This window comes from Ostrea edulis, chromosome 4, assembly GCF_947568905.1.
Source record: "Ostrea edulis chromosome 4, xbOstEdul1.1, whole genome shotgun sequence".
NCBI lineage: Eukaryota > Metazoa > Mollusca > Bivalvia > Ostreida > Ostreidae > Ostrea > Ostrea edulis.
In genome coordinates this window covers 5,481,993-5,509,829 of record NC_079167.1, presented here as the reverse complement: position 1 = coordinate 5,509,829, position 27,837 = coordinate 5,481,993, and the positions used below count along the sequence as shown (strand labels likewise).

General features: G+C 35.7%; 2 protein-coding genes across 4 annotated transcripts in view; one reads left to right on the top strand and one right to left on the bottom strand.

Moving 5' to 3' along the window:
* LOC125668853 (sushi, von Willebrand factor type A, EGF and pentraxin domain-containing protein 1-like) overlaps positions 1-27,837 on the top strand; it is a 337,072-nt gene that overhangs the window by 255,148 nt on the left and 54,087 nt on the right. For both annotated transcript variants that reach the window (XM_056161741.1, XM_056161742.1), the window contains 4 exons: positions 2,615-2,850; positions 3,134-3,277; positions 8,689-8,784; positions 24,659-24,859. In XM_056161741.1, coding sequence (XP_056017716.1) covers positions 2,615-2,850; positions 3,134-3,277; positions 8,689-8,784; positions 24,659-24,859 — 677 coding nt within the window. The remainder of the gene's footprint in view (positions 1-2,614; positions 2,851-3,133; positions 3,278-8,688; positions 8,785-24,658; positions 24,860-27,837) is intronic.
* Positions 14,253-17,285, bottom strand: LOC125646049 (uncharacterized). 2 transcript variants are annotated; one of them, XM_056161744.1, is made up of 5 exons: positions 17,112-17,285; positions 16,488-16,570; positions 15,486-16,194; positions 15,087-15,193; positions 14,253-14,712 (listed from the first exon to the last, which is right to left on the bottom strand). In XM_056161744.1, the coding sequence occupies exons 3-5, from the start codon at positions 15,838-15,840 to the stop codon at positions 14,326-14,328; spliced, it is 849 nt and encodes a 282-aa protein (XP_056017719.1). In that variant the 5' UTR covers positions 15,841-16,194; positions 16,488-16,570; positions 17,112-17,285; the 3' UTR covers positions 14,253-14,325. The 2 variants fall into 2 exon arrangements, with proteins under 2 accessions (XP_056017719.1, XP_056017720.1); XM_056161745.1 differs by having other exon boundaries at positions 16,488-17,285.

Genomic DNA, 27,837 nt, shown 5'->3' with positions numbered 1-27,837 from the left:
ATTCCATTCGAGCTATTACCAAAGGACGAAATATTTTGCGGAAGCTTTATCTAACTTCTTCGAATTCACGATTGACGTAAGGAACAGTTTGTTTGCAAACTGCGCTGTCTGATTTTATAGTTGGGTGTTATTGACACAGAGACAATTTACTATACCTGCAATGTTTCAGTACAATGAATTGACGATAAGTTTTTATATCAAATAATGAATAACTATTGATTTATCAGGGTGCAGAGTTTGTGAGACAAGTTCTGATTTAGGTTCTACCCTTCCTTTAGGACAAAATGATATATAATATGAATTATACATCTTATAAATACAACCTCAACACCACATATAAATGTATACGATTTGTAACAAAATTCTGTAATAGATATGAACACTAATAAATAAAACAAGAGTTTAGAAAATCGAAATTGACAAACGTCAGTTCATGACTTTCTAGTCACAGGCATGGGTGAAAGGAGGATGCACAGCAAGTTGAAGTCCCTACTACCCACTAATTTTGCCAATATACGCTTTACAAAAGAATACAAAAGCCTCCATTTACGACCGTGCCCTCTCAATCTGCATTATGCACAACCCCCTATCTTTCTGCCTACAAACTGCTACACGGGCTTCGAGACTTAAGCCCCTAACCGCAGCGTAGAAACCCAAAGATATTGACATTTTCAAAGATCAGTAAAGACGCAAAAAATCTGAAATAAATCATAAAATCACGAGGGTGAACTCAAAGAAAAAAAAACAACCAAGCAGGATAAGGTGCTTTGACTCGACGCATCGAAGTATGGTCTGAAACAAACCAATATTAGTCCTCTTTCTGACCACTGTTCCCTGTTCTGTATCTGTGGATGCTTTGGGAAAGCAGGATAACCATTTTTGTCGGGGGAGGGGGGATGATGTTACATATATCCAAGGATGAAAAACAACATCATTTACAATTTTCAGCATTTTATCGGTCCAAAAACAGGTTGCATTTAAATGGAAAACCGTCACCGTTATTGCCCATTGCACCTTGGTGAAAAGCAATGTTTTTATGATATCCACATCATAAAACACTACTTTTCATAAAACCTTCCCATTAATATCTGACAATCTAACAAAAGAGACTGTCTCTTCGAGCCGGAAGAACAGATAGCAATATTACCGAACACTAATTATAGTTCCAGCAAACAAAGTTTAAGATATCACCAAGTCCGCCTATCCGTGCAAATGTGCCCAGACCGTAACTTTTAAAAATACACCGTAAGCTCAATCTTCACATAAAGATTATTAATGACAATAACATAAATAATCTTGATGTAGATCATTTGCACCATTTCTAAAGGTCTAAAAGTTAAAAATTAATTAGAGTCTTAATAGATCTAACTAATGGCAAATTTTAATTAATACTGAAAGAAAAGTTTCCATATGATTAAAGAAAGTGTCCTGGCCTTGACCCATGCTCATATTGTCAAGTTCACTTTTTTGAAAATACAAACCCTGTCCTGACCATATGCTGTAATGAAGAAACATTTAGATTTCATACTTACAACAGATTTTCATGTTAATTGAGGCTGCATTAGGACCTGACCCAAGGACATATGGTCAAGTTCAAGGTTTTTATGTCACACAGCTCCGACGGAAGACCTCTCGTTGCTTTGCAACGAGCTTTGCTCTAGTTACATTTAAAATTGTGGTTAAAAACCTTTTAAGGTGAAAAGGATTTGAGTATGTTTAGATGAAGAAGTACGATGTTTCTTCAACACAGAAAGGATATAGAAAAAAGATAGGAGGGGGTGGGGGTCCTTATAGAAATGAACATGAGCAAATTCTGTTATGAATTAAACTACACAATAATATCATTAATTTAGATTATAGCATGCTTATGTAGTGGGATGGAATTGGATTGTCTGGGTACTAGAATATGATGTCAAAACAGTATATTAAATGACAGAAAAATCTCTTTTCTGATTGTTTAAAACAATACATCACTTCTAAATGTCTTCTGGCATTTACAGCATGGAGAAGTGATCACATCAATTTATCACCGTTTTGTACCCTAATATATAGAAATAAATATAGCTTTTGATGTGACATTGTTCTGATTATCCGTTTGTCATGGATGATATATTCACTTCCGGGGGGGGGGGGGGGACTTTCAAATACTAACTGGGTAGCAGAAATATCCAATCTAGTTCAGATGAGATGTTAACAGTGTCTGAGTATGCCTTTATCTTGAAGCCAGTATGTATTGCTAATGTCAGCTTTACTAGAATTTTAAATGTTGATGTGAGGCTATAGTTAGATACTTAGTAACCCTATGGAATTACTTCAAACTACTGAATAGTGTATTCAGAGATATCCCTCTTTATCTGATACAGTAAACCAACTTTTATTTGCATGGGAGAAATTTTCATGAAATTTGCTAATATTTCTCACTGCAAACTAGACCTTTAATGCCTCTCATATTTGGTTACAGAAATGAGTCACCGCAAACCAGTTTCTAGTTAATTACAAAATAAAATTGTCATGAATAAAAGTTGTTTTACTGTAATGGCTAAATAACATCATTTAACAACATGCAATTTTTAAAGTACAATTTTGATCAGAATAGAAATTTCATTTTTCTAAGGTTAAATGTGGAAGTTGGGAAAAAGTTTGGAGGAAGACTGTCACAAGTAAAGTTATGGGCTAATAGCTTACAGAGTAGTGACATGTTCAAGCTTCACAATAACAAGGACTATGTGCCTGCTGGGTCCGTGGTCATTTATGGTTGGTACAACTACAAGATGAGCAAAGGAGTTGTTAAGAAGATCCCTTCACAAATTCAGAAAGAAGTTTGTGATGTTCCTGCTTGTTCACAGTCAGGTGTGTAGTGATTTTGGTCTGTAGAAATGTAAACATCATTTTCTCAATTTGATGAACTGCTGTTTCAGTCTATGTGCAAGCATACACATTGTAATTCTACAAAAGGCTTTTATTTTCATAAAATGTGATATAACAAATTTAACATTTTATAATTTGAAGTAAACAATTCATATATAAAAATGTCATCTTTGCATACCAAGGATTTACAGGTCTATTCAGAATGACTTCATTATATTTATTTGATGATGTATTGTATTGGATTGCAAATGTTATGTCTTTGCAGATAAAATCAAACCTATGATAAAAGGATGTGCTTCAGACAGTGCCACATACTCTCAAAGTAGAATCTTTGAATTCACACAGCCAAGATTTGACTCCATGTTTGATGGTTTCAATGACAGCTTGTCTTTATCCTCGCATCCAAAAAGTTAGTTGTCGTGGCTTTCATGCATGTATTCAAGTTAATTTCTGTAACACCATCTGAATGCCTGTTATGTAGTGTAACACTAAACAGTATAATTATGTAAATAACACCATATATTGTTATCAATGTTTTCTTGTGATATCTGTGTCTCAAAATGTACTCTTTCAATTTCATTTGAATGACAGTGTAGTTACATGGAAGAAGACCTGGGATCTGACTAAGTCCCTTATTACCAGTATAGACCAATTCTAAAATCATGATCACCAATGGGTACAATCCTAAGCAAAGTTTTACTTCGCTTCACATGTGATACTTGCCTCTTAATAACCTATGGATTTTCCCTGTCTAGTACCTCAAATCCACCACAGAGAAAAAGAAACCGCTCCCTCTAGATCCCCCACTTCCGCAAATGCACCCAAAACATGTGCTTTTTCTATGTGGTTCGCCATATTGTAAGGCAACGTCTAGCCTCAGCTCGACTCTTATCTTAATCATTGGTTGTTTAATTAGCATTATCGGTGACTTTTTATCGCGATAGTAAACTTTTTGATTCATTTGACAGTCTGTACTTTTTGATTCATTTGACAGTCTGTAAGTCTTAGAAGTTGTTTTTCTTTCTGTATTATGTCTTCGGAAGATATCTCTGGAAACCCCGCAGAGGCGCGGGTAGATGAGATTAGGAACAAACACTTGTCCGATTCCTCCAACACGTCTCCGGAGCGGGAGGCATGGCATTGTAATAAAAAGCAGCAATCTGTGTCTCGGAGCCGAGAAAATTCAGTATCGCTTGCTAAGCGACGGAGAGTAGGTTAGTCAGAGCATGGCTTGACCAAATTTCCTCCATTAGCATCAGGGGGCTAAAAACATGGCACCCCGTTTGCGCATAGTCAGTCACACCAGACACCCCTGGGGCTATTTTGCCATCCATACCCCCATTATCCTTACCAACACATGGTTTATTCCCCCACAATGTGATTCTAGTTTGAGAAATTGGTTGGCGCCTCCAGCGCGCCAAAACATGGCACCGTCTTCCGTGGCATCGGTGCAGTCTTGTCGTAGATCGTCTGGTAGTAATTCTGATGCAGATGGTGTTTCAATTTTTGCACCGGTTGACGATTCTCTTCTAGTCCAAGAGTCAAGGTTCGAAAAGAGTGGATAGAAGACACTCAAAACGCCTTCTCTGTTGTTTGTTACCCCAAGTTCAACAGCAGGGGATGATACTGAAAGTAAGTCATGTACTCAATGGACCAAGAGTCAGACTTTTCATCAGTCTTCTCTTACTTATAGTAAAGAGGCCCTAGTGTTTTCTTTGTACAAGACAAAAAAGGAGGGGGTCAGAAAGCCCAACCAAGTCAGTTACAGGAGTCTCACCTGTACATAGCATTTGGTGAAACAGCAGTCATTCAAGGGGTTGAGGATGAGTTCATCCCCAAGTTATGTTTTGACCCATCCCAGAGAATATCGTTACAATCTTCTCTTTGTGCAACTGAACCTTTGAAATTAAAGGCTCAGCCAAAGTTTAGGGTGAATAAGTACCCTCTGCATGACTCTACACAGAATCTGTTGTGCTGTGCAAAGGTGTACCCTGTATTTCTTAATGCAAGGATCTCAAGAAACAGGGTTTAGACTCGGATAAGAACTGGGTTATTTCACAGGTCGCAGAGGGCCTGGATAATAACTTGCTTTCAGTGCAGAAAGCTATGCTAACTGGTATGGCTGCAGTTCTAGCCTTGCAGCAGGGCTTTGACAGTGTCATGAGTGAACTATCTCATTCTCCTGACAATTTTGACCCAGCAAAGTCTAAAGCAACTGTGACTGAAGCTTTTGAAGCATCTCAGGATGCATTAGATCAGATGGGCAGCACTTGTGCTTTGCAACATCATGCCTGAAGCATCAACATTGTGAAGGACATGAAGTTAGGCTCAACTCCTTTCGAGTCTGAGCTTTTGGCTATGCCCCTAAACCCAAGTTGGCTATTTGGGAAGGAATTCAGGATGTGGTAGATAAGGTTAGGGCTCAGAAAAGTGCTTAAACATACTTGTCAGCAAGCACTTTTAGTTTTGCACCTAAGAAAGGGCCTTTTCACAAGTCAGGCCAAAATCACGCTTTTTTGGCAGTCAGCAGCAAGCGACAAATAGCCAAAATAGGGAGCAACTTAGAGGGGGTTCTGGTAACTTTAAATCTGGTAAACCCTTTATGAGCAAAGGCAAGAACCAGTTCAGGAACCATTCTGGTTCAGGTAGTGGTAATAATCAATAGTCCGGAGACCACTTTAAGTCGCCATTACAGGCAGTTGACCAGCCCTTTTAAGCATAGGGACTTGAGGGAGACAGGACTGTTGCCCAAAGTGGAAGGTCGACTGACTCATTTTCTAAAAGAATGGGACAGTATAACTTCAGACCATTGGGTATTGGAAGTTATTCAAAAAGGGTATGCTTTTGAATTTACCCAAATTTCTCCAACCAACGGGAGGGTAAAATGCACCCCTTTTCCAGTAAATCCAAAAGCCAGAGAGGTTCTCTGTCAAGAAATTCAAACATTATTAGAAAAAAATGTAATAGTTCCTATTCCTATTGATCAAGTAGGCCAAGGCTTTTACAGCACCTTTTTCCTGGTCCCCAAGAAAATGGAGGGTGGGGATATCGTCCAATTCTAAATCTATGACCACTAAACAAATTTGTGGTACGCAAAGGATTCAAACTGGATTCCATCCACACTATCAAGATGCTTCTTCAGCCGGGAGACTTTACAACGTCTCTGGATTTGAAAGATGCATACAATCATATCCTAATAAGAGAATCTCATCAGAAATATCTCTGCTTTGAATTTATTCGCAACCATTATCAATTCAGTTTGGCCTTTCTTTGAGCTCTTGGATATTCTGCAAAGTCCTTGCCCCAGTTATAGAACACCTTCATTTAAGCAGGCAGAAAGTCGGGATCTGAAGCAGACGGTCGTACAGAGGATTTGGAATTGATCTTCCAGTCCTCACATAGCTTTGTTTGCATCAGTACTGAATCGCAAATTTCTTAAGTTGGCAATTTGGCCAATTTCGGGAGTACAAGCAGACCGTCAGGAATTTTAGTCTCAGCTAGCAAACTTATGCTGGCAGCCTGGAGAAAGGGTATTCAGAATGTCTACTCCTCTCAGTACAGAATCTTAAGAAGCTGGTGTTTGGAACGGGAGATTGATACCACTGAATGAAGACTTGAATGGTTTGGCTCTACTGTATGAATTGGGAAAACAATAGAGAACCATATGTGTTACCGTTCTATACTTCAAATGTTTTAATTCCTGTCGATGGCAACTTCAATTTGATATAAAATTTGTATCACTTACTCTTTTTGTATCATTTTTAAACACCATCTGAAACACCTGTATCATTTAATTATTACAGAAAGTCAAAAAGAGGGGTTACTATGACAACCGTACCATCACAATTTCCATGAAAACCATGTCAACTACAAAATATGTAAAAGTTAAAAAAAATTCATAGATTCATTAATTTTCAATGACCCATGCAATCACTACCTTAAATGAGTCCCCTCAATGCAAGGTGAAGATAACGAACAGTGATCAATCTCATAACTCCTATAAGCAATACGTTTTAAAAAAACTATATATAGTGCGCATGAATACATGATGTAAGCAAAATAAGTGTTACTGGCAATTGAACTTGTTTATTGAACTTGTGACATGTGTATAAATATATTAATTACAAATAATAGATTCATCAGTAAACATGACACAAATAGTGTAAGTAAATATTCCATAGTAAAGAAAGTAAATATCTCGGTTTCTGAGGCTGATAATTAAAGCATGGTAAATATGGGTTTGTTACGACTGATTTATACTCCCTGTCGAGGCCTTATCGAAAGTGTGTAAAAGCCTAAATCATGTGAATATTTCTGCGGGAATCTACTTCAGTGAGACAGAGACCTCGCGTCCAGTATATAAATATCTCAGTTCGTGTGTACAATTCTTATGAAGCGGCATTCTTGTCCATATACATACTACGGAGCGGTAATCTTCTCCGAAAAATGTTAATTTCAGTAAAGCACGAGATTTTGTAGCAATAAAGTTTTAACAGACTCGATAATTTCTTTGTAAACTTCAAATTTATCGAACGAATGTTCAATGTATTGTAATGGCTGCGAAAAATGTCATACCAAGGTGCAATATGATGGCCTCATTGGTAATTATAAACATCATAATTATCAAAGCCAATAATTTAATCAATCGGTACTAAATGAAGAACTCAAACATAACACTCTGAAATTTTGCCGTGTTTAGATGGGTAAAGTACATCAGACGTTTACTGTAAATGGAAAGTTAAAAGTAATCGCATATTCCCAGAACCATGAAAGCTGTGCAGAGAGAAAGATCTGACATAATCAAGTGCTTGTCACGGTATGGTAATATCATGACAGTTTTTTAAAACATTGCATGATGATGAATTTTAATTCGCTGTTTCATGATAATTGATTACAGGATGTAAGCAATATGCGTATTATATTGAGTTAAATACGGGTGTAATAAATATAATTATGCATTATTCCTGTTGTATTTTTTAAGGGTAAAAGTATTGAAACCCGATAATATCATTGTAACAGTCAGTATTTCATTCTATACCCAGAGTTCCATGCTCTACTCGCACTATACATTCTTTACTCAGAGTTCCACGCGCTACTCACACTATGAAGCTTGCGGTGAGAGAATGTCAGTATCTACATTTTCCGAAGTACAGAAACTAATTTAATCATATCTTTAAATTTGAGATTCTGTGAATAATTTCTTATGCCCCTTTTCAAAGAAAGAAAGGAGGGGAGATTACATGCACTTGTTGATTGGTTGACCACAAAGCCTAGCTTTATCACACGCCCGTTTGATAGCACTTCCGGTCCGAACTACTTTTGACACTGTCCTCGTTTGGATGACATATTTTCAGTGTTTATGCATATCGACGCATGAAATAAAGTGTATAACTTGTTATTCTGTAATTATTTAGAATTTCTTATATAGCAAAATTAAAATGACATTGCCCCCATGCACTGACTTATAATGCAAGTTACCGGTCATAAAAATGTCAACTCGATCAATAACTACGTTAAACTAGGCCTATTCAAAAATTAAGATAAGAAAACAAAGAGATGTCCACACTATTATCATTAACAAGGCATCAACCGCCTACTGGACAGGCCAGAAATTACTGGGCCAGAAAAGTTTACATTCACATGAAAGCTTCCTGACATAGTCCAGATTCAATTTTGAAAAATTCATGGCCCCCGGGAATAGGTTTGGGTCACAATAGGGATCAAAATTTTACATGCGAATATATAGGGAAAATCTTTAAATATGAGCCAAGGTGACTCAGGTGAGTTCAATCTAATGAAAACCATACTCATTTCTTTCAGGTAATACCTTTACCTGGGGTGGTTACAACTGGCTATTTGTGGCTTCTGATAATGATGGAAATACAGCCGTGTGCCACAGCAAGCTGTATGTTAAATGTAAGTCAGGCTTTTTTATTCTAATATTTGAATATATTTTAATTTGGTGTTCCATAAATTTCACCTGTTTTAACCAGAATTATTTTATTTTAAACCGCTGTCTTTACAAACAACCATCACTCGACCATGCAAAGTGAGTCACATGTCGGGGGGTAATTTCCGTGGAAACGAGGGGCTTATTTATATTCGGTCTTTCCTACCCCCCTTGTTTCTGTCCAAGCCTTCATAAAGTATGTGGGAAATCAGTTGCGCTTCAATTTGAATTTATTACAGCTTACATTTGATGTGAATCGTTCGAAAACTTACATAATTCAATTCATGAATGATTTTTCCGCAAGGGAATACAATTGAAACCATTCAATTCCACACTAAAGCAACGATAATCGTCGTCATTTCAAACACTATATCCTTTCGCTATCAAATTCGCCTCCATGATCAACAATGACTTCAGCGCATGCGTCGCCTCATTTTGTAAAACAGCTAGAGGCCCAAGAGGGGTGAAATGCCTTACTTTAGTAAATCGCACAAAAATCTAACTTTTTCAGTTTATTTTCTCATCACATGCATTGCATTTCATTCCTACGAATGGACTTATTCTTCTGAATATGAAAATAATGAATTACTGGACTCTAACAAAGTAAGTGAAAATGCAATTGGGAATAGAAAATATTAAAAGACCATTCAAAGTGTGCAGTGTGTAATTCCTGAAATGGGATTGAATATCATAATAGAGGGCGAAGCCCTCTCACGGCCCGAAGGGCCGTGAGAGCGGAGCTCTCCCTATAGGTAACACATATATACATGTTTAAAAGGAAAATATAGGAAAATAATGAAAAATTAAACCATACCTATGGAACTTGAAAAGTTTGGTACCAATGGCGTCGATTCGAATATTAGCGCGTGGACATGTATTCCTCCATTTTGAATCTCGTCTACCCTAGTTCACGTCGTTCTGAGATGTTACACATAAAATCCGTAAAAGCATGTAAATCTTATTTTCTTAATAATATATAATCACTCCACGATTAACGCCATGTTTTTTGTTGTGGTTCAAACGCTTTGTTTGTAAATTTGCTAAATAACGACGCTGAATATGACGTCACAATGTACTGTTTACATCAATTGCGTTATATTTCCCGCGTTCAATATATAGGTGGATCAAATGTCCAAAAATTAGGATGCTTTGATACAGCTCCGTCCGCGTGCTAACTTCGGGTTGTTTTTGTCCTGTTTTGGATATAGATACTAATGTCAAAACTTTTTTGCTTCGCCCTCAAACACGGTCACGCCGTAAAACATATTAGGAACCGCATCTTGTGTATCTATTTTTTACCCTTTTATATTCTTTCATTTTCATATTTTATCATTATTATAGAGGGCGAAGCCCTCTCATGGCCCGAAGGGCCGTGAGAGGAGAGCTCTCCCTATAAGTAACACGTGTATACATGTTTAAAAGGAAAACATAGGAAAATAATGAAAAATTACACCATACCTATAGAACTTGAAAAGTTTGGTACCAATGGCGTCGATTCGAATATTAGCGCGTGGACATGTATTCCTCCATTTTGAATCTCGTCTACCTTAGTTCACGTCGTTCTGAGATGTTACATAAAATCCGTAAAAGCATGCAAATCTTATTTTCCTAATCATATATAATCACTCCACTATTGATGCCATGTTTTTTGTTGTGGTTCAAACGCTATGTTTGTAAATTTGCTGAATATGACGTCACAATGTACTGTTTACATCGATTGCATTATATTTCCCGCGTTCAATATATAGGCGGATCAAATGTCCAAAATTAGGATGCTTTGATACAGCTCCGTCCGCGTGCTAACTTCGGGTTGTTTTTGTCCTGATTTGGATACAGATAATAATTCCAAAACTTTTTTGCTTCGCCCTCAAACACAGTAACGCTGTAAAACATATTATTTATTCATTATACCTTCCTATTTTAGGGGAGGGGGGGTCTTCTTATAGAGAATTTCATACCATGGATTGAAAAACAACAAATCTATGACAGAACAACAAACCTGTGACAGAAGAACTTTATCTGTTTATACCGACTGTTATGAAGGCTTGGACAGAAACGAGGGGGATAGGAAAGACCGAATATAAATAACCCCCTCGTTTCCACAGAAATTAGTCAGGGGGCTTCAAGTTGGCCCCAGACCCCTTGCTGTACATTGCATACACTTTAATTTTTTTTCTGGCAACACGCGAGAGAGAGATTGTGTAGGAAGACCTGATATACATCATTATGCATTTAGTTTTATATGCCTGTCGAAGACAGAACGTATTATGGAATTGGCTATGTCCATCCGTCTGTCTGTCCGAAAGACCTTGGGGGCAGGATACAGACTGAACTGTAAGCTCTAGGATTTTACAACTTGGTACACTTGATCACCATGATGAGAAGAAGATGCCTATTGTTTTTCAAGGTGAAGGTCATAGTATTACTTAGTAGGAAAACCTTGTAGGCAGTATACAAACCGAACTGTTGGGACTAGACCATCAAACTTTATACACATATACTATATGCCAAGCGGAGGATGCCCATTGTTTTTAAGGTCAAAGGTCAAGGTGGCAGTAGCAGGATGCAGAAAGATTCGTTTGGGCAAGAACCATTAAACTTGATACACATACATCTTATGCCAAGTGAAAATATTACATAGAGAGTACATGATTTCTCTTGGGGGTTTTTTTCGATGCAAAGAAAGTATGTCACACCCTGATGATTGCTGATACTAACTACTTGAAGCAAAGTTCTACAAATTATGATGTAAGAAAAACACCATACATTAGCTTTTCACGGGCATATTACTATGTATGTACCATTGGCGGTAATCTTGTTCTTAAACATATGCGGCTGATTTTTGAAAATTGGTTAATTTTGGGCAGTTTTGTCCCACTCCTAGGGCCCAAGAGGTGCAGGAATCTTGCAATCTAATTAAAATCAGATCCTAGAATACGCTCACAATCGCTACAGTAGGGGGTCATGTCCGCATGACCTTTCGCTTGGAATATTCATGAGAACTATCAGTCAGTCATATTGCGCCATAGACCGATCTCAAAAGATATTCATGTATTCATTGACCCCAGGTCATTAAGTTGAAAACGAGGCTAAGCTAGGTTTCTCCTCCGCAACAATTACAACATGGCTGAGGAAGTGCCGATTCCAAAACGCGATGAATACTGTTGTGTTCCGCAATGCAACGGGAACGCAAGGCTCCACAAAGAACTCAGTTTTCATAAAATACCATCCTTGAAAAAACCTGACCTGAGGAGAAGATGGATTATTGCTATCCGTCGGGATGAAGGGCCGCTTTTTAAGGTAAACATGCATGCACGCGTGCGTTGTTTACATTATGATTTTTCATACGACAACGGCTGTTATTTTATATTTGTGGTAAAAAAGGACTAGAAATTGATTTACTATGAACGTGTTATTTATAACATAAAAATAAATTACCCGAAAAAGAGTCATAAAAATATTTTATGCGGTTATTTAAGAGGAAGCTATCACGTTTGTTTTTGCATGGTAAAATGTGTTTGCGTACTTCTGCATGACTTCGACTTTTTGATATATTTGAAATGGTATTTTCTTATATATAACGAAACCAATGAAAAAACTGGATCTCCTATATTTCTGTTTAGATCGGAGGTAACACTGTTGTGTGTTCACGACATTTTAAGACTGAGGACTTCAGATGGACACTTGTCCGAAAATGCCTAAAGCCTGACGCTGTTCCTTCAGTATTCCAGTGGACTGGTGAAGTCAATACAAGAAAGCCACCGAAAGAAAGGACTTCGCAACACAAAAAAGTATTAGCCGAGATACATGTACCTTCTTCCTCCCAAGAACTGCAAACAAGTGATGATTTACATGATGAAAATTTGCCAGAAGTGTCATCAGATGAGTAAGTTGTGCATGCCCCTAAACCATGTTTCTATTTTTTTTTTCAATTTATTTTGCCTTTGTGACCAATGTATAATGCTCAATAATTGTCCATCAATCACATATAAAAATACATAATTGCATAAAGTATGTATTTGTGAGTAGATATGACACAGCTTGAGATAAATTAAACACAATATTTTGTGTCATAAGAAGAATTTCACAGCTTGAACCCCTCACAGATTAACATTTACGTGTAGATGATTACATACAAACATGTATATACAGTAACCATCTGTTATTAACGATAAATGTTCATTTACTTGATAAACAATTTATGTTTTGTAAATTTTACACACACACAACATGGTATGAAGTTGAATTTTCCATTTTAATAATTCATGAAAAGTGAGACAATACTGAAAAGTCAATTTTGTTTTTGTTGTTGAATTTAAATACATATGTACATGATACTTTCAATGTTTATTTTATGGGTTTTTTTATTTACAGAAACAAAGACCCCCATATTGAGTGTAGTGCAAAGCTTGCTGAACTGCAGAAGATTTTGGAAGATAAAGAATCAGAAATTAAAGCTAAGAATGAAGAAATAGAAGCTTTAAATAAAAAATTGACCCTCGAACGCTTTGGTATCAACCGATTTTCATTTGACAATGAAATGGTAGAATTTTACACAGGATTTCCCAGTTATGCTTTATTTCTTACATTCTACAATGCAATTAAACCAACCGCTCTTCGCATGAAAAGCGTTTACTACAGCCAAGTTGATGAATTGAGTAGTAGAGGTAGACCAAAAGCAATGGACTCAATTGACGAGCTCTTCATGTTTCTATGTAGATTGAAATGTGGTTTCCTATCTGATGATTTATCTGTACGATTTAATATTCATAAGTCCACAGTAAGCAGGAAAAATATAACCTGGGGAAATTACATGTATTTTTTGTTGGGAGGTATAAATATCTGGCCATCACGAGAAAAAATATTGCAGCATATGCCTAATGATTTCAAAGTTTCATATCCAAAGACTCGCATCATCATAGACTGTACCGAGATTTTCTCAGAAAGACCATCCTCACTGGCCCTTGCATCTAAAACATTTTCAACCTACAAGAGCCACAACACATGGAAGGGTCTAGTAGGAATAGCACCTAATGGATCAATCACTTTTATATCCTCTTTATATTCTGGATGCATGTCTGATGTTGAAATTACTAAACGCTGTGGCCTTATTGAACTCATGGAGACAGGCGACCAAATAATGGCAGATAAGGGTTTTGTCCTGAATAATGTATTGAAAGACACCGGAATTTCAGTGGCAACCCCACATTTCTTGTGCGCAGATGGCCAATTCACAGCTTCACAAATAGAAGACAACCAGAAAATTGCATCACTAAGAATACATGTTGAACGGCATATCAAGAGGGTGAAGGAATATAAACTACTACAATCAACAGTACCACTCTCAATTGCAGGATCAGTGAACCAGTTGTGGACCGTGGCCAATCTTCTTACGTTATTCAGAAGGCCATTAATAAAGCAGAAAAAATAAAACTTATGTTTCACATTTTTTGTTCTTATTTCATCTAACAATATCACATATTTAGCAAATAACTGAAATACAAATTTTATTCCAAATAATAAGTCAGAAAAAATAAATCCAATTTGTCTTTTGCACATTGCCAGAACTGCTCATTAAAATAAATTGTTTCCAAGTGAGATACATTTTCCAACCATACATAAAAATCACACCACTCTAATCCTGTTACAGCCATTTGCATTTGAACTTGGTAATAGTAGTTATCGTTTGTTTTTAATTTTAATTGTCCATTGTCCTCTCGAAGACATTTCACTTTTGACAAGTCGTCAGTGTCCGGGCACTTTATTTCTAGCAATCCAAAAGGTGGATCCCTTGATGGACAGTAAACTTTCCTGTCTGGAGTTGCAGCCAACCAATGAGAAAAAGGACTAACAACCACTCCGCAAGGATACAGATTAACATTGTTATCCATTTTCTGTAAAAAAAAAAAAAAAATAATAATGTCCATAATAAAATTGAAAAAAAGAACAGTAAAAATACAATTAGTAAATTCATCAACAGGTTCAGTTGCACAATAAATCTGATTCAATATACATGGATGCTGTTCTATACATTATTTATATGTACATGTAGACAGTGTGAGGTCTCCTTGACAGTTATTCTTTATCTGATTTTTTTTAATAAAATCGTCAGCTGCCTATGTAGAATACAAGCACGGAAAGAAAAATATAACTCATTCTATACAAAATGTATATGTCAATCTATATATAAAATGAAAGGATATGATGCAAATGTAAGTCAATGATATACATGTACATGTAACATGCCATCAAGTAAAGTACAATTTACCTCACTATATGCTTGAGCAGCAACACCTTCAGTCTCAATGCCACGTTTCATAGCAGCAGACTGAAAACGTCTAGCTGTTTGTAACCTCTCTGCTAGTTTTCTGCCATCTGAAAAAATATGCAAAATGTTGTCTTTACAATTTTTAACAACATGAACAATAAGCAATGTTTGTTGGGAGATACAATGTACATGTAAGTAACTTTTTTGTACATGTTGTTAAGTAAAAGAAAATTTTACTATTTTTTTTTTTTCCTTTAAATTTTTCTTTTTTTTTCCTGAAAATTTCTAAATCAAATGCTTATAATACCAAAATTTATTTTTATTGCTGTTTACATTGCAAGTTTTAAAAAAGATCTATGAAAAAAAGACTGTTTAAAAAGTATTATTTGCAATAATTACCTGCCCGTCGCTTGGCAATTTCCCCTGATGATGAAGCTGTGATTCTAGCATGCCGCAGTTTATGCCACTTCGGATCATTCGACTGCTCCCGGGTGCTTTCCTCCATTTCAATGCTCTCAAGCTCTGTTAATTTCAAGGAATCAAATTTTTTTACTTGATTTTCACTCAGTACATATGACACATTATCCTTCATTACATTCCTCACTGGCAAATTTGGAAAGTCATTAACTTCCATCAGATTAAGAACATAATCAGTTGCTAACTTCTGCTGATAGCTGAGTACACTTCCTTTTTGAAAATTGCCAAATTTTGTCTGCACCCTTTCTGTTGAATTTTCTACTGATGTGTTAAACATGATGTTTAGGTCCTTGATTTCATCCAAAAACCCATTCACATCCAATTCCTCCTCTCCACATATAGGATTATATAAGGTTGACTTAATTCCTTTTGTAGCTCTCTATGGGTTATTCCGGTCGTACCCTTGCACAACAATATTGTCAACCTTTTCTCCCTGTAGTTTTTCACCTCTTGGAACATGCCACGTTTGGGGTAATGAAGTTCTTGCAATATCTGTTGGAATAAGCTTATATTTCATCAGTTTATAAAAGGCTATTTGGTAGAGTAGCGCTGTTACATGGCCGCAATATCCACTTTGTCCAATGGCACATGTGCAGAATGAATATTCTACTTGTTCCTGATTGATCAAGACCTAAAATAGGGAATGAAAAGTTCAATATTGAAATATATGCATGTACATGTGTATATGTACAATGTACATGTACTTAAAATGTATATAGATGACCAAATGAGACAACAAACAAATGTTTATAAAGGGATAAAAATTAACGAAATTAGATGAATGTCATTAAAAATTATATCTTTACATGCACGTACACCATTTTTTAATTTTCATAACACATATGCAGTATATGTACATGTATGTAACATTTGTTTTAAATATTTCTAAGTGAAAATGAACCGAAGAGAACTTATTTTTTATACCTTTATATCATGGGGAGACTCATTTTTCCTTTGTGATCTGTAACATTTTCCTTTAACAAGGCAACCCTCATTATCTTCATAAACTGAAAAATAACATAATTGTGATTGACAATACCACATCTTCATATTTTTCTATATGATACGGTGTGTATTCAGCGTGAAGAAAGAAAAACCATAAGTAATGTATGATGAATTATATGTAAACACATTTTATACAATTCTACATGATCATGCTTTTTATAAAAAATCATTTTGAAACTTTTTTCCCTTTACTTTTGAATTGATTGAAAATTATTAATCCAGAGGCTTCCACTCTTCTCTGACAACATTGATAGTAGACAATGCATAATTAATGTTAACTGTATGGTCAGCAAACAAACACCTTGAAATTATTAGACCACTCGAAGCACAACGAAAATGGACCCCCCCCCCCCTTTTCAATTGATTTGGGTGATAAACTTTATTATTTACCGTTCATGTTGTCCATCATTTTGAAAAAGCAGCCTTATATTAGGTTAATTGGATAATCTCTCATACTGAATTATTAAAACTGCAGCTTTTCCAGAACACCAGAAAGGAAAATCGTACATTGTTATATTGTTGTATGAATTTTTGCCAACTTACCCGACACAGACTGCACATATTGCTCACTGTAGTACTTGAAACCTTTAGTCATTTGTTCCTTTCCGGAGCTAGTTGATTGAGATTTAATAAAATTCTCAACGAATGCGAATGTAACATCGGGAACAAGAGATAAATCCTTCGTAAAAGCAGTCGTAGTAGCAGTTGCACTGGAGCACGCCATTTTGTTTACATATGGGAACCTAGCTTAGCCTCGCTTTCGGTTTTATATGACTATTTATGAGCATCTAATTAAGATCGGTCTATACAGACAATGATGCCTGTTTAGGCGGTTCCTGGCAATTCGTAAACAAATTGCTGTAATCTCTCTCCCACGCAGTTTATTCCACACTGTAAAATATTGTATATTCTCGCATAACGAATTTTAAACTTTCGCAATAATGCCTAATCTATTCTGTTCATACAAACAACAAAACGGACGATATGAAATACACCCAAATTAAATTAATTGTGAATTCCGATTTATGCATGAATAGGGATGGGTACGATTTGAATAGTTTTCAAGATGGTTTACTTATATATAACGCGAGGAATATAACGACAGTCGACGTAAACGGTACATTGTGACGTCGCATCTAGCTGCAATATGTTTTCTTTCAAACCAAACAATCGCAGCTATTTTCCTTGAATTGTGAACACCGACGATTTCAAAGCCAACGAGCTGATTGGCTGACATAAAGTTCATCTGAACATGATCCCTAATCGGGTTATGTCAGATCTACTTAAGCAGAGAATACGGCGTGGATCTAAGAAGTCTGATTTTAATTAGATTGAGGGATCAATTTATGTCCCCCTTGTTCTTGTAAAACAACACTTTGCAGTTGTTCAGCCATGGCGGCCGGATAGATATGCCGATAAACTTTCATGCCAGTAGTGACGTACTGGAAACAAAAAATGCCATAATGGAAATTTTATTGGGAAGTAGTTGTTATTGTGATTATCTTTCTAATTAAAGATAGGTTCAATTCAATTACACCTATCTTCAATTCTATTATACCTATTTTTAATTCATGGCATTTGTACCTATCTTCAATTCTATTATACCCATCTCCAAATGAATTAAAGGAAGGTATGATTGAATTTAACCTATCTTCAATTCATTTGAAGATAAAAACAATTATTTGAAGATAGGTTCAAATGTTTGAATATATGTTAATTTGGCATTCCATACTAACCAAAATTATTTTATTTTAAACTGTCACTCGACCATGCAAAGTGAATCACGTCAGGGGGCCTCAAGTTGGCCCCCAGACCCCTTACTGTACATTGCATACACTTTATTTTCTTTCTGGCAACACGCCTGGAGAGAGAGATTTTGTTGAAATGTGTATTCTTTGTCAAATGAAATCCAAATAACATAGGGACGTAACAACAGGAAAAGCGAGGGGTTACCGCGCCCCACCCCTATTCGTATTTATTTTCTCTTGCACACCCTGGAGTTAAAAAAAAAACCTACATGCACTTTGTCTAAATCTGTGCTACGTGGCTACGACCATGAGTTCTAACAATGAACATGCCGTTGTTCCTTTCCAAAACTCGCAAAATTCTGACAATTAATAGCTTAACGTTAACTTGATCCATCTATCCTCAGTCAATTCGCTCAGATCCTCTGAATTTCTGTTGAAATCTGTGTTAATGCGTTATCAACTTCAAGTAGGCCAATGCCATGGTTTCTCCATCGCTCATTACTTTTCAAAGTATATATGAATATTAGAGACATGTATTTTTAAGATGAAAAGGTTTTGATAAAAAGCTTTTTAAATATGTCCCTTTTATAGCATAATTAATTTGCACAAAGCAGTGCAGCCATTGTCTAAGTGCCATATGTATATCAATTAGTGCATGGTAGGAAGATGACTAGATCTGTGAGTATTATGGCCCAATAGCCTGTTGTATTTGTTTATTATGTTCCCCAAACAAAGTTTGGGAACATATTGTTTTTACTCTGTTTCTTATTATTATTATTATTATTAAGGTCTTCCGTTTCCAACGGAAGACCTTCTAGTGATTCTACTGTTTATTAAGGTCTTCCGTTTCCAACGGAAGACCTTCTAGTGATTCTACTGTTTATTATTAAGGTCTTCCGTCTCCTGCGGAAGACCTTACTATTATTGTTCGCGTTCTTCTTCTTCATTATTAAGGTCTTCCGTCTCCTGCGGAAGACCTTACTATTATTGTTCGCGTTCTTCTTCATTATTATTATTATTATTTTCCTTGGTAGTACACGCGTTTTTCTCAGCCATTTCTCGATCGATTTTCACGAAATTTTCAGGAAAGATGTCTTTTGGTGACGACACTTTGCTTGCAAAATTTCGTGCTTGACGTCACTTCCGGTCAGGAGTTATTTCTCTTTTAGTGACTTTTTGAAGGGCCTTGTTGTCCACACATCTCCTCCGTTAGTTTTGAAGCTAGAGTCTTGAAATTTCTACACAAGATAGAGTAAACATTTTAGAAGATTTGTGGGGGATTCGATTTTACCGGAGGCGATTTGCCTAAACGCTCGCCTGGACCTGAAAAAATGGATGCCAAAATTTTTCGCCGATTTCGGCGATTTTTGACCTTTGATCTCCAATATCTTTTTTCTTGCAAATATTTTGTTAAGACATGTAGAACAAAAGTTGTGCACATTTACGAGATCTTTTCGAAAATATCAAGATTTAGGGGCTAGCCCCTTCAATTAGGGATCTAGAAGGGCTCAAAGTCTAGATCAAATATCTCAAAAATCGTTCATATTTTGGTATAAGTCAAAGAACAAAAAATGTTCATCTCAACAATCCAAATCTATTCATATAAAAATTTAGGTCATATGTTACGTAATAAGGGATTTTAAGGGCCAAAACCATAAATTTTTTACCCCTTGTATCTCGAAAACGACAAATATTTTGAAAAGCAATAAAGAACAAAAGTTGTTCAGAATGATGATCTGAACAATATGCATATTTCGTTTTTACCCTATGTGGCCCCGTTAGGGAGCTACAGTTTGGCCCCTAAAAATTACTTCTAGAAATAACTCGAGAACGGTAAAGAATTTCTAAATACTTGTTGAACAAAAAATGTTTGAAATGTCATGACCTTTCTTACGATATCAAGCAAAAGGGGCTGACCCTTTAAATTAGGGGCCCAGAAGGGTCCAAAGGTTTATGAGAATATCTCAGAAACTATTAATATTTTGTAATAAGTCATTGAAGCGGAAATGTTCATCTAAACGAGCTTGTTCTTATCAAATCAAAAAGTAGGTCATATGTTACGTAATAAGGGATTTTAAGGGCCAAAATCATAAATAATTGACGCCTCATATCTTGAAAACGACAAATATTTTGAAAAGCATTATTGAACAAAAGTTGTTCAGAATGATAATCTAAACAATATGTACATTTCGTTTTTTCCCTATGTGGCCCCGTTAGGGAGCTACAGTTTGGCCCCTAAATATTTCTTGTAGAGGTAACTCGAGAACGGTAAAGAATTTCTAAATACTTGTTGAGCAAAAAATGTTTAAAATGACAAGGCCTTTCTTACGATATCAAGCAAAACGGGCTGGCCCTTTAAATTAGGGGTTCAGAAGGGTCCAAATGTTTTTGAGAATATCTCAGAAACTATTAATATTTTATAATAAGTTGTAGAAGCGGAAATGTTCATCTCAACGAGCTTGATCTTATCAAATCAAAAAGTAGCTCATATGTTACGTAATTAGAGATTTTAAGGGCCAAAATCGTAAATATTTGACGCCTCATATCTTTAAAACGACATATTTTTTGAAAAGCATTATTGAACAAAAGTTGTTCAATGTGTCATAAGCTATCGATCAATATCAAAAAATGGGTCTGTGGGCCTCATGGCTCGCCTGTAGAGTCGATTTTTGTCGATATCAGTCGATTTCAAAAACTTGTAACTGGTAAATATTTTGTAAGGACATATTGAACAAAAGTTGTTCAGTTTATCGAGATCTATCGATTGATATCAAGAAATAGGCCTATGGTCCTAATGGCTCGCCTGTAGAGTCGATTTTTGGTCGATATCGGTCGATCTCAATAACTTTTTACAGGTAAATATTTTGTAAAGACATATAGAACTAAAGTTGTTGAGTCTATAGAGGGCTAACAAATGACATCAAGAAATAGGCCCGCGGGCCTTATGCCTCGCCTGGAGAGTCGAATTTCAAACGAATTTCACTGCAACTTTGCTTCAGAAGCTTATGATATGAAAAATTGATTATATCTAAAATGTCTTAAAGTCGGAAACTAAATTGGGACTCATTTGTCTTTTTTTTTTCTTTAACTCCGAGTGCATCAACAAATCGGACGGAAGACCTACTCGTTGCTCGCAACGAGATCGTGTCTAGTTATTATTATTATTTTTTTTTTTTTTTTCCCTTTCGTCTCCTAAACCGTTGGATGGATTTTCCTGAAACTTTCACAGGTTATAGACAATGATGGTACCTCGAGGCATTTTTTTCATTTTTTCAAAATTCACTTCCGTTCGTCAGATACGTCCGATTTTGCGGTTTTTGAAAGAAACTTTGTCCGGGGGTAAACTTGAAAACCACAAAAGATAATCGAATGAAACTTTCAGGGATGACAGGTCTATCTTCTCTATGGTGCATGCACGTAATATTTTTTGTCGCCGTCACTTCTGGTCGTCACCGGAAGTGATTAAATAAATCATCAATTTCAAACTTTTTTCTTTCAAATTGAAACCTATATCGTTTTACTAGGTCTAGTTCTAATTCTCAAAAAATGTTGATCCCACCGGAAGTTGAATCTCCAACTTCCGGTTATATCAAAGAAAGACTATTAATTCTCTCATTTTTCAGTGCCATAAATCTTGGTCATGAAACCAGTTAATGAGTTGAGTTTTACATATATTATAGTCACTATAAATGTCTAGAGTAACGTCAAATATTTTTGTAAAATTCACTTCCGGTCGGCAAATACGGCTTATTAGCTGTTTTCGTTGTACAGCGTTTTTCTCAGAAACGGTTAAAGATACAGTCATCAAATTTTCAGAGTTAATAGATCTTACTTTGTAGGCGTGCAGTAGGGGGGTAAGAATGTCGGCCGTCACTTCCGGTCGTCACCGGAAGTGATTAAATTAATCATCAATTTCAAACTTTTTTCTTTCAAATTGAAACCTATATCGGTTTACTAGGTCTCGTTCTACTTATCAAAAAATGTTGACCCCACCGGAAGTTGAATCTCCAACTTCCGGTTATATCAAAGAAAGACTATTCATTTTCTCATTTTTCAGTGCCATAAATTTCGGTCATAAAACAAGTTAATGATTTGAATTTTACATATGTTATAGACACTATACATGTCTAGAGTATACTTAAATATTTTTGTAAAATTCACTTCCGGTCGTGAGATATGGGGTGGATATATTAAAGCCTTGTTTTTTCAGTTTCTCAATAATGAATATAGATAGACGCTTGAAACTTGTCGAGTTGATTAACTAACATTAGTCCATTCTACACATACATTCAATTTTTTCGTCCGTCACTTCCGGTCTATACCGGAAGTGTTTTAAAAAATGTCGATTTTCCGATTTCTTCGAGTGATTTCTCAGAGATGGCTGGATATATTTTCTTGAAATTTTCAGGAATAATGTCTTATGAAATGACCTTGCTATAATTATTTTTGTTTTTACAAAATTCACTTCCGGTCGAAAAATATGGCCGATATTCTGTCTCTCAAAAGGAATTTTGTCCAGCATTTTTCTTGGAAAAGGTAAAATATAGGTTCATCAAATATTCAGGGATAATCAATCTCCGTTTATAAGCGTTCAGTAGGGGGTTGAACCGTCACTTCCTGTCGTCACCGGAAGTGATTGAAGGAATCGCAAATTTCAAACTTTTTCTCTCAAATTGAAACCTATACTAGTTTATTAACTCTCTTTCAAAGTGTCAAAATAATATTGAGTCTGTCGGTAGTCAAAACAACTACTTCCGGTTTCTTCATAAAATACCTTTTTTCTTTTTGTCTCTTTCTCCCCATAAATCTCGCTTATATTTGAAGTCTTTCATATGATTTTCACATGTCTTAATAAAAAGTATCAACTTCTAGAGTTTTGATGATTTTGTTTTTCAAAATTGACTTCTGGTCGGTAGTAACCTACTACTTTCTCTTTCTTTAGTCTACTTCTTTTTGTTGAGAACTCTTTCAGATAGAGACGTGAAATTTTCAGGGAATATAGACAGTAATGAGTCGCTGTCATTTATAGGAAAACACATCTGAATAGTACTTCCGGTCGTCACCGGAAGTTACAAGAAATGAGTAAAAAATTCGATAATACACTTCTCATTTATTGTTAAAGTACATTCTCTGATATATTTGAATGGTTTTTGTAGGATCAGAAAACTCTTTACCGGAAGTGAACAAACGGAAGACCTACTCATTACTAGTAATGAGTTTCTAGTTATTATTCTTTTTCTCCGGTACTTTTTTGTCCGGCAGTGTTCTCAGAAACTACAAAAGGGATCGATATGAAACTTTCCAGGATGATAGTATAGCGTTTGTAGATGTGCATGGTGATAGTCATTTTGTCTGCACATGCATGCACGCGCGCGCACGTGCACTGCAATTTTGGTACAAAAATTGGAAAATCAGAATATTAAAGGGATCGATATGAAACCTAAATAGGATGGTAGTATATCATTTGTAGATATGAAAAATGATAAAAATTTTGTCTGCACGCGGACGCATGCGCGTGCACATGCATTACAAAATTTGTACACTAACTTTGGAATCAGTCTAACTTTTTTGTTGTTCATTGAAATGGCTTGATATTCATATCATAGGTAAATATTGAGACCCTTAACTGATTTGCATGGTCAAAATTACCAATTTGCACGCGCATGCACGTGTGCTTCATTTTGATTGGATAGTACTAAAACGTTTGTAACTATCTTATTTATGAAGCGAATGAGATGATATTTACAGCATACGTAGACAATATGTGTACCTATATATTGGTGTAGCAAAAAATGCCCACGCGCATGCGCGTGCGACGTTTTTCAAATGTTCGATTTTTAAAGGACGATAACGTTTTTGTTTTTCATCAAATTCTATTGATATTAGGGTTTTAGATGTGTCTTGGTACTCCTTACAAATTGTTGTGGTTAGAATTACTGCTCAGCACGTGCATGCACGTGTGCTGAATTCTGATTGGACGATTTTAAAATCGCTATAACTTCCTTATATTTGGTGGAAACGTTATGAGATTCATACTGTGGGTATATGATACAAATGCCTGTTGAACGACATGAACAAAAATTCGGAATGATACACGCGTGCGCGTGTATGCACGTGCAACGTTTTCTTTCATTTCTTGGTACTGAAATGAACATATTAAAAGTACTACATGTAATTAAAGGCTAAAATAAAATGATTTTTTGCTATAGATTCACAAGGATATCACATTTTATTTGGGGGAGGTTTGGGGAACATCTGTAACGGTCCCCGTTACAATTAGAACTAGTTGGGATTTGATATTATATTCCAAGAAACTTAATTTAAACTTAATTTGTTTTTCAGATAATACTGACTGCCCACCTCCAAGAACATCCTCCCCATCATCAATTAAGTATTGTACCTCAAGCAAAAGTATTTGTGAATTTAAATGTACTGGTACCCAAGAGCTATCTCGCCCTACTCCAAAATATAAGCTGTGCTCTGAGCTGGGTGTGTACAATCCGTTACAACCACAAGAGAAGTTTGTGTTGCCATCTTGTGGAGGTAAAGCTCATAAGATTATCAATGCTGTATTCATATACCGTAAAACCTAGCCATTTCTCTTGGTTAGAAATGATGAGCCATGATTTCCACTCTTTCTTATTAAGGTCTTCCATTTCAAATGGAAGACCTTTTGGTGATTGTACAGTGTATTATTATTTTGTTCTCTCTTTCTTGTCTGGGCCATTTTTCAGAGATGGCTTGGTAGATTTTCTTGAAATTTTCAGGGTAGATGTGTTAAGGATTGAACTTGATAGTTTTCTTTTGTTTTCAAAAAATTCACTTCTGGTCAGAATTAAGATATGGCCGATTTTCGTTTTTTCAAAAGAGATTTTGTCCACCTTTTTTCTCAGAGACAATAAAAGGTAGAGTCTCCAAATTTCAGGGATCATAGATCTCGGATTCTAGAAGAGATTTAGGAGGTTAAGCATGTCAACCGTCACTTCCGGTCGTTTCTGGAAGTGAAAAAATAAATCGAAAATGTCAAACTTTTTCTTTAAAATTGAAACCTATGCCAATTTATTAGGCCTCTTTCAAAGTGTCAAAAACAGTTGACTCCACCGGAAGTAGAACCGTCAACTTCCGGTTATTTAAAAAAAAACTTTCATTTTCTCATTTTTCAGTGCCATAAATCTCGCTTATGAAACAAGTGTTTTACTTGAATTCAACATATGTTGTAGATACTATAATTGTCTAGAGTAACAGGAAATGTTTTTGTAAAATTCACTTCAGGTCGTGAGATATGATGTTGACAAATTTAGACATTTTTTTCTCATGAAAGACTAAAGACCGACACTTGATACTTGCAGGGTGACTATATTAGAGATAATCCATGCTATACATTTTGTCTACATGTTTGTCCGTCACTTCCGATCTACACAGTTGAAAAATCGACAATATGAAGCTTTTGTCAACACAATTTCTCAGTGATGGCTTGACGGATTTTCTAGAACATTTCAGGGATGATAGAGAATTGCATTACCCCATGACAATTTTTTTGCAATTTGATAAAATTCACTTCCGTTCATAAGATATATGTTTCTAAAGGCCTTCAATTTGATAAGAAGTGATTCGCCTAAACGTTCGCCTGGACCTGAAAAAATAGATCAGAAAATTTTTCGTTGATTTCTGTGATTTTGACATTTGATCTAGATTATCTCTTTTTTATGCAATATTTTGTTAAGACATATATATATATATATATATATAACACAAAAAGAGTGCCCTTTTCCAAGATCTTTCTGTTCATATGAAGAAAAAAGGGCAGACCCTTCACAAAATGGGTCTAGAAGGGTTCAAAGTCAATCAAATATCTTCTAAACCATCAACATTTTGTGAACAATTGTAGAGCATAAAATGTTCATCATGACAATCACTATCTACACATATAATTGTTTTGGTCATATATCACGTAATTTGGGATTTAAGGGGCCAAAAATTGTCAGTCTTTTAACTCCTCTAGCTTGAAAACAACAAATATTTTGAAAAGCATTATTGAATAAAAGTTGTTCAGAATAATGTTCTTCAGAAAATCCATTTTTTCATTTTTTTTTCACTAAACCCTCCCACTAGGGATTTCCAGGGTCGGCCCCTATAAAATACTTTTTTTTTAAAATAACTCAAAAGCGGTAAAGAATTTTTTAACACAAAAAATACTTGAAAACACAAGATTTTTCTTTTGATATTAAGGTAAAGGGTCTGACCCTTCAAATAAGGGGCCAAGAAGAGTCTAAAGCCGTTTACTGTGGATTTACAGCAAGTGTGAACGAGACATCGGCAAGTACATGACGTGCTCCAGATAGTTCATTGGAAAGTCCCCGAGTGATTTTAAAGAGCGCTTTTGATAGGTCGGTTAAATTATAGGTAGGCGGCCCCAAGTATTTGGCATTATATTATCTCGTGCCTAACAAGTGTAAGTTTCACTATTCGATTTCAGTGGAAGTTGCACCGAATGTAGCGTGAGATTCAATATCGGTTTTGATTTGACAACGGAGATTTGAGATTACGTTAATAAAATGTCTTGTAAAGTTTATCTTATATATACCAGATATCTACATGTATAAAAGTGATGGGATATCTTATAAAGAAAAAAATATAAGATGTCTTATAAAAGATACAAGATATCTCGTAAACTTTAGAAGATATGGAAACGATATGACGGGATCGAAAATGCTGCGGGAAAAGGCAGGATCCGCAGTTGCCTCTATATCCCAATAAAAATTGAAAGGTTACGCCCTTAAATTCCTGTAGATACTTGTCAGATACCTTATAAATTTTATCTTTTAAACAGGAATAACCGTATTATACTTATAATTCATCGCAGTATCAATAGGTATGGGAGGGGGAATACAGGGTGAAAAAGGCGAGCTCCGATATGTAAAGAAAAGACAGGATAGCAATATCCCAGAATTCAAATAGTACTGAATATTGAAAAGGAAAAAAAATGACGGGATCGAAAATGCTGTGGGAAAAGGCAGGATCCGCAGTTGCCTCTATATCCCAATAAAAATTGAAAGGTTACGCCCTTAAATTCCTGTAGATACTTGTCAGTTTTAAGTGATCAGAAATTTCAGTACATGTTTCTATAAGCGATTTTGTCCGTTTAAGAACAATGCTTTTGTTTTGTTGTCTCTTTCACATTCGCAGTTTCCATATCGTTATTTTAAAATAAATCCCTCAGAGGGTATTTTCGAAATCTTGCAAAGCATTGGAAAAGATCGATGTTGGAAAAATTTCTAAATTCAAATAGTTAGGGGGAAGAGGGTTTAAAAACTCGCAAGTTTCTGTCATCCAACATCGATTACACGTTAGTGGGGAAAAAAGACAACTGACTTTAAAACCACATAATAATACATTTTAATAAACGTTTGATAGTTTCAATGTACACTTTCATTTGTTTTACTTGTTAATCGATTAGTTTCAACATACTTCATAATTATTTAGTTTTGTATGGGGGGGGGGGGTGTCTTGGTGAGAACTAT

Bases quoted from the DNA above. Each gene is read 5' to 3' on its own strand.
- LOC125646049 (XM_056161745.1), bottom strand. From the start codon at position 15,840: ATGTTTAACACATCAGTAGAAAATTCAACAGAAAGGGTGCAGACAAAA. The intron at 15,194-15,485 runs GTAATTATTGCA...ATATTTTTTCAG, and splicing joins AATTGCCAAGCGACGGGCAG to ATGGCAGAAAACTAGCAGAG. The intron at 14,713-15,086 runs GTAAATTGTACT...TTTTTTTTACAG, and splicing joins CTGCTCAAGCATATAGTGAG to AAAATGGATAACAATGTTAA.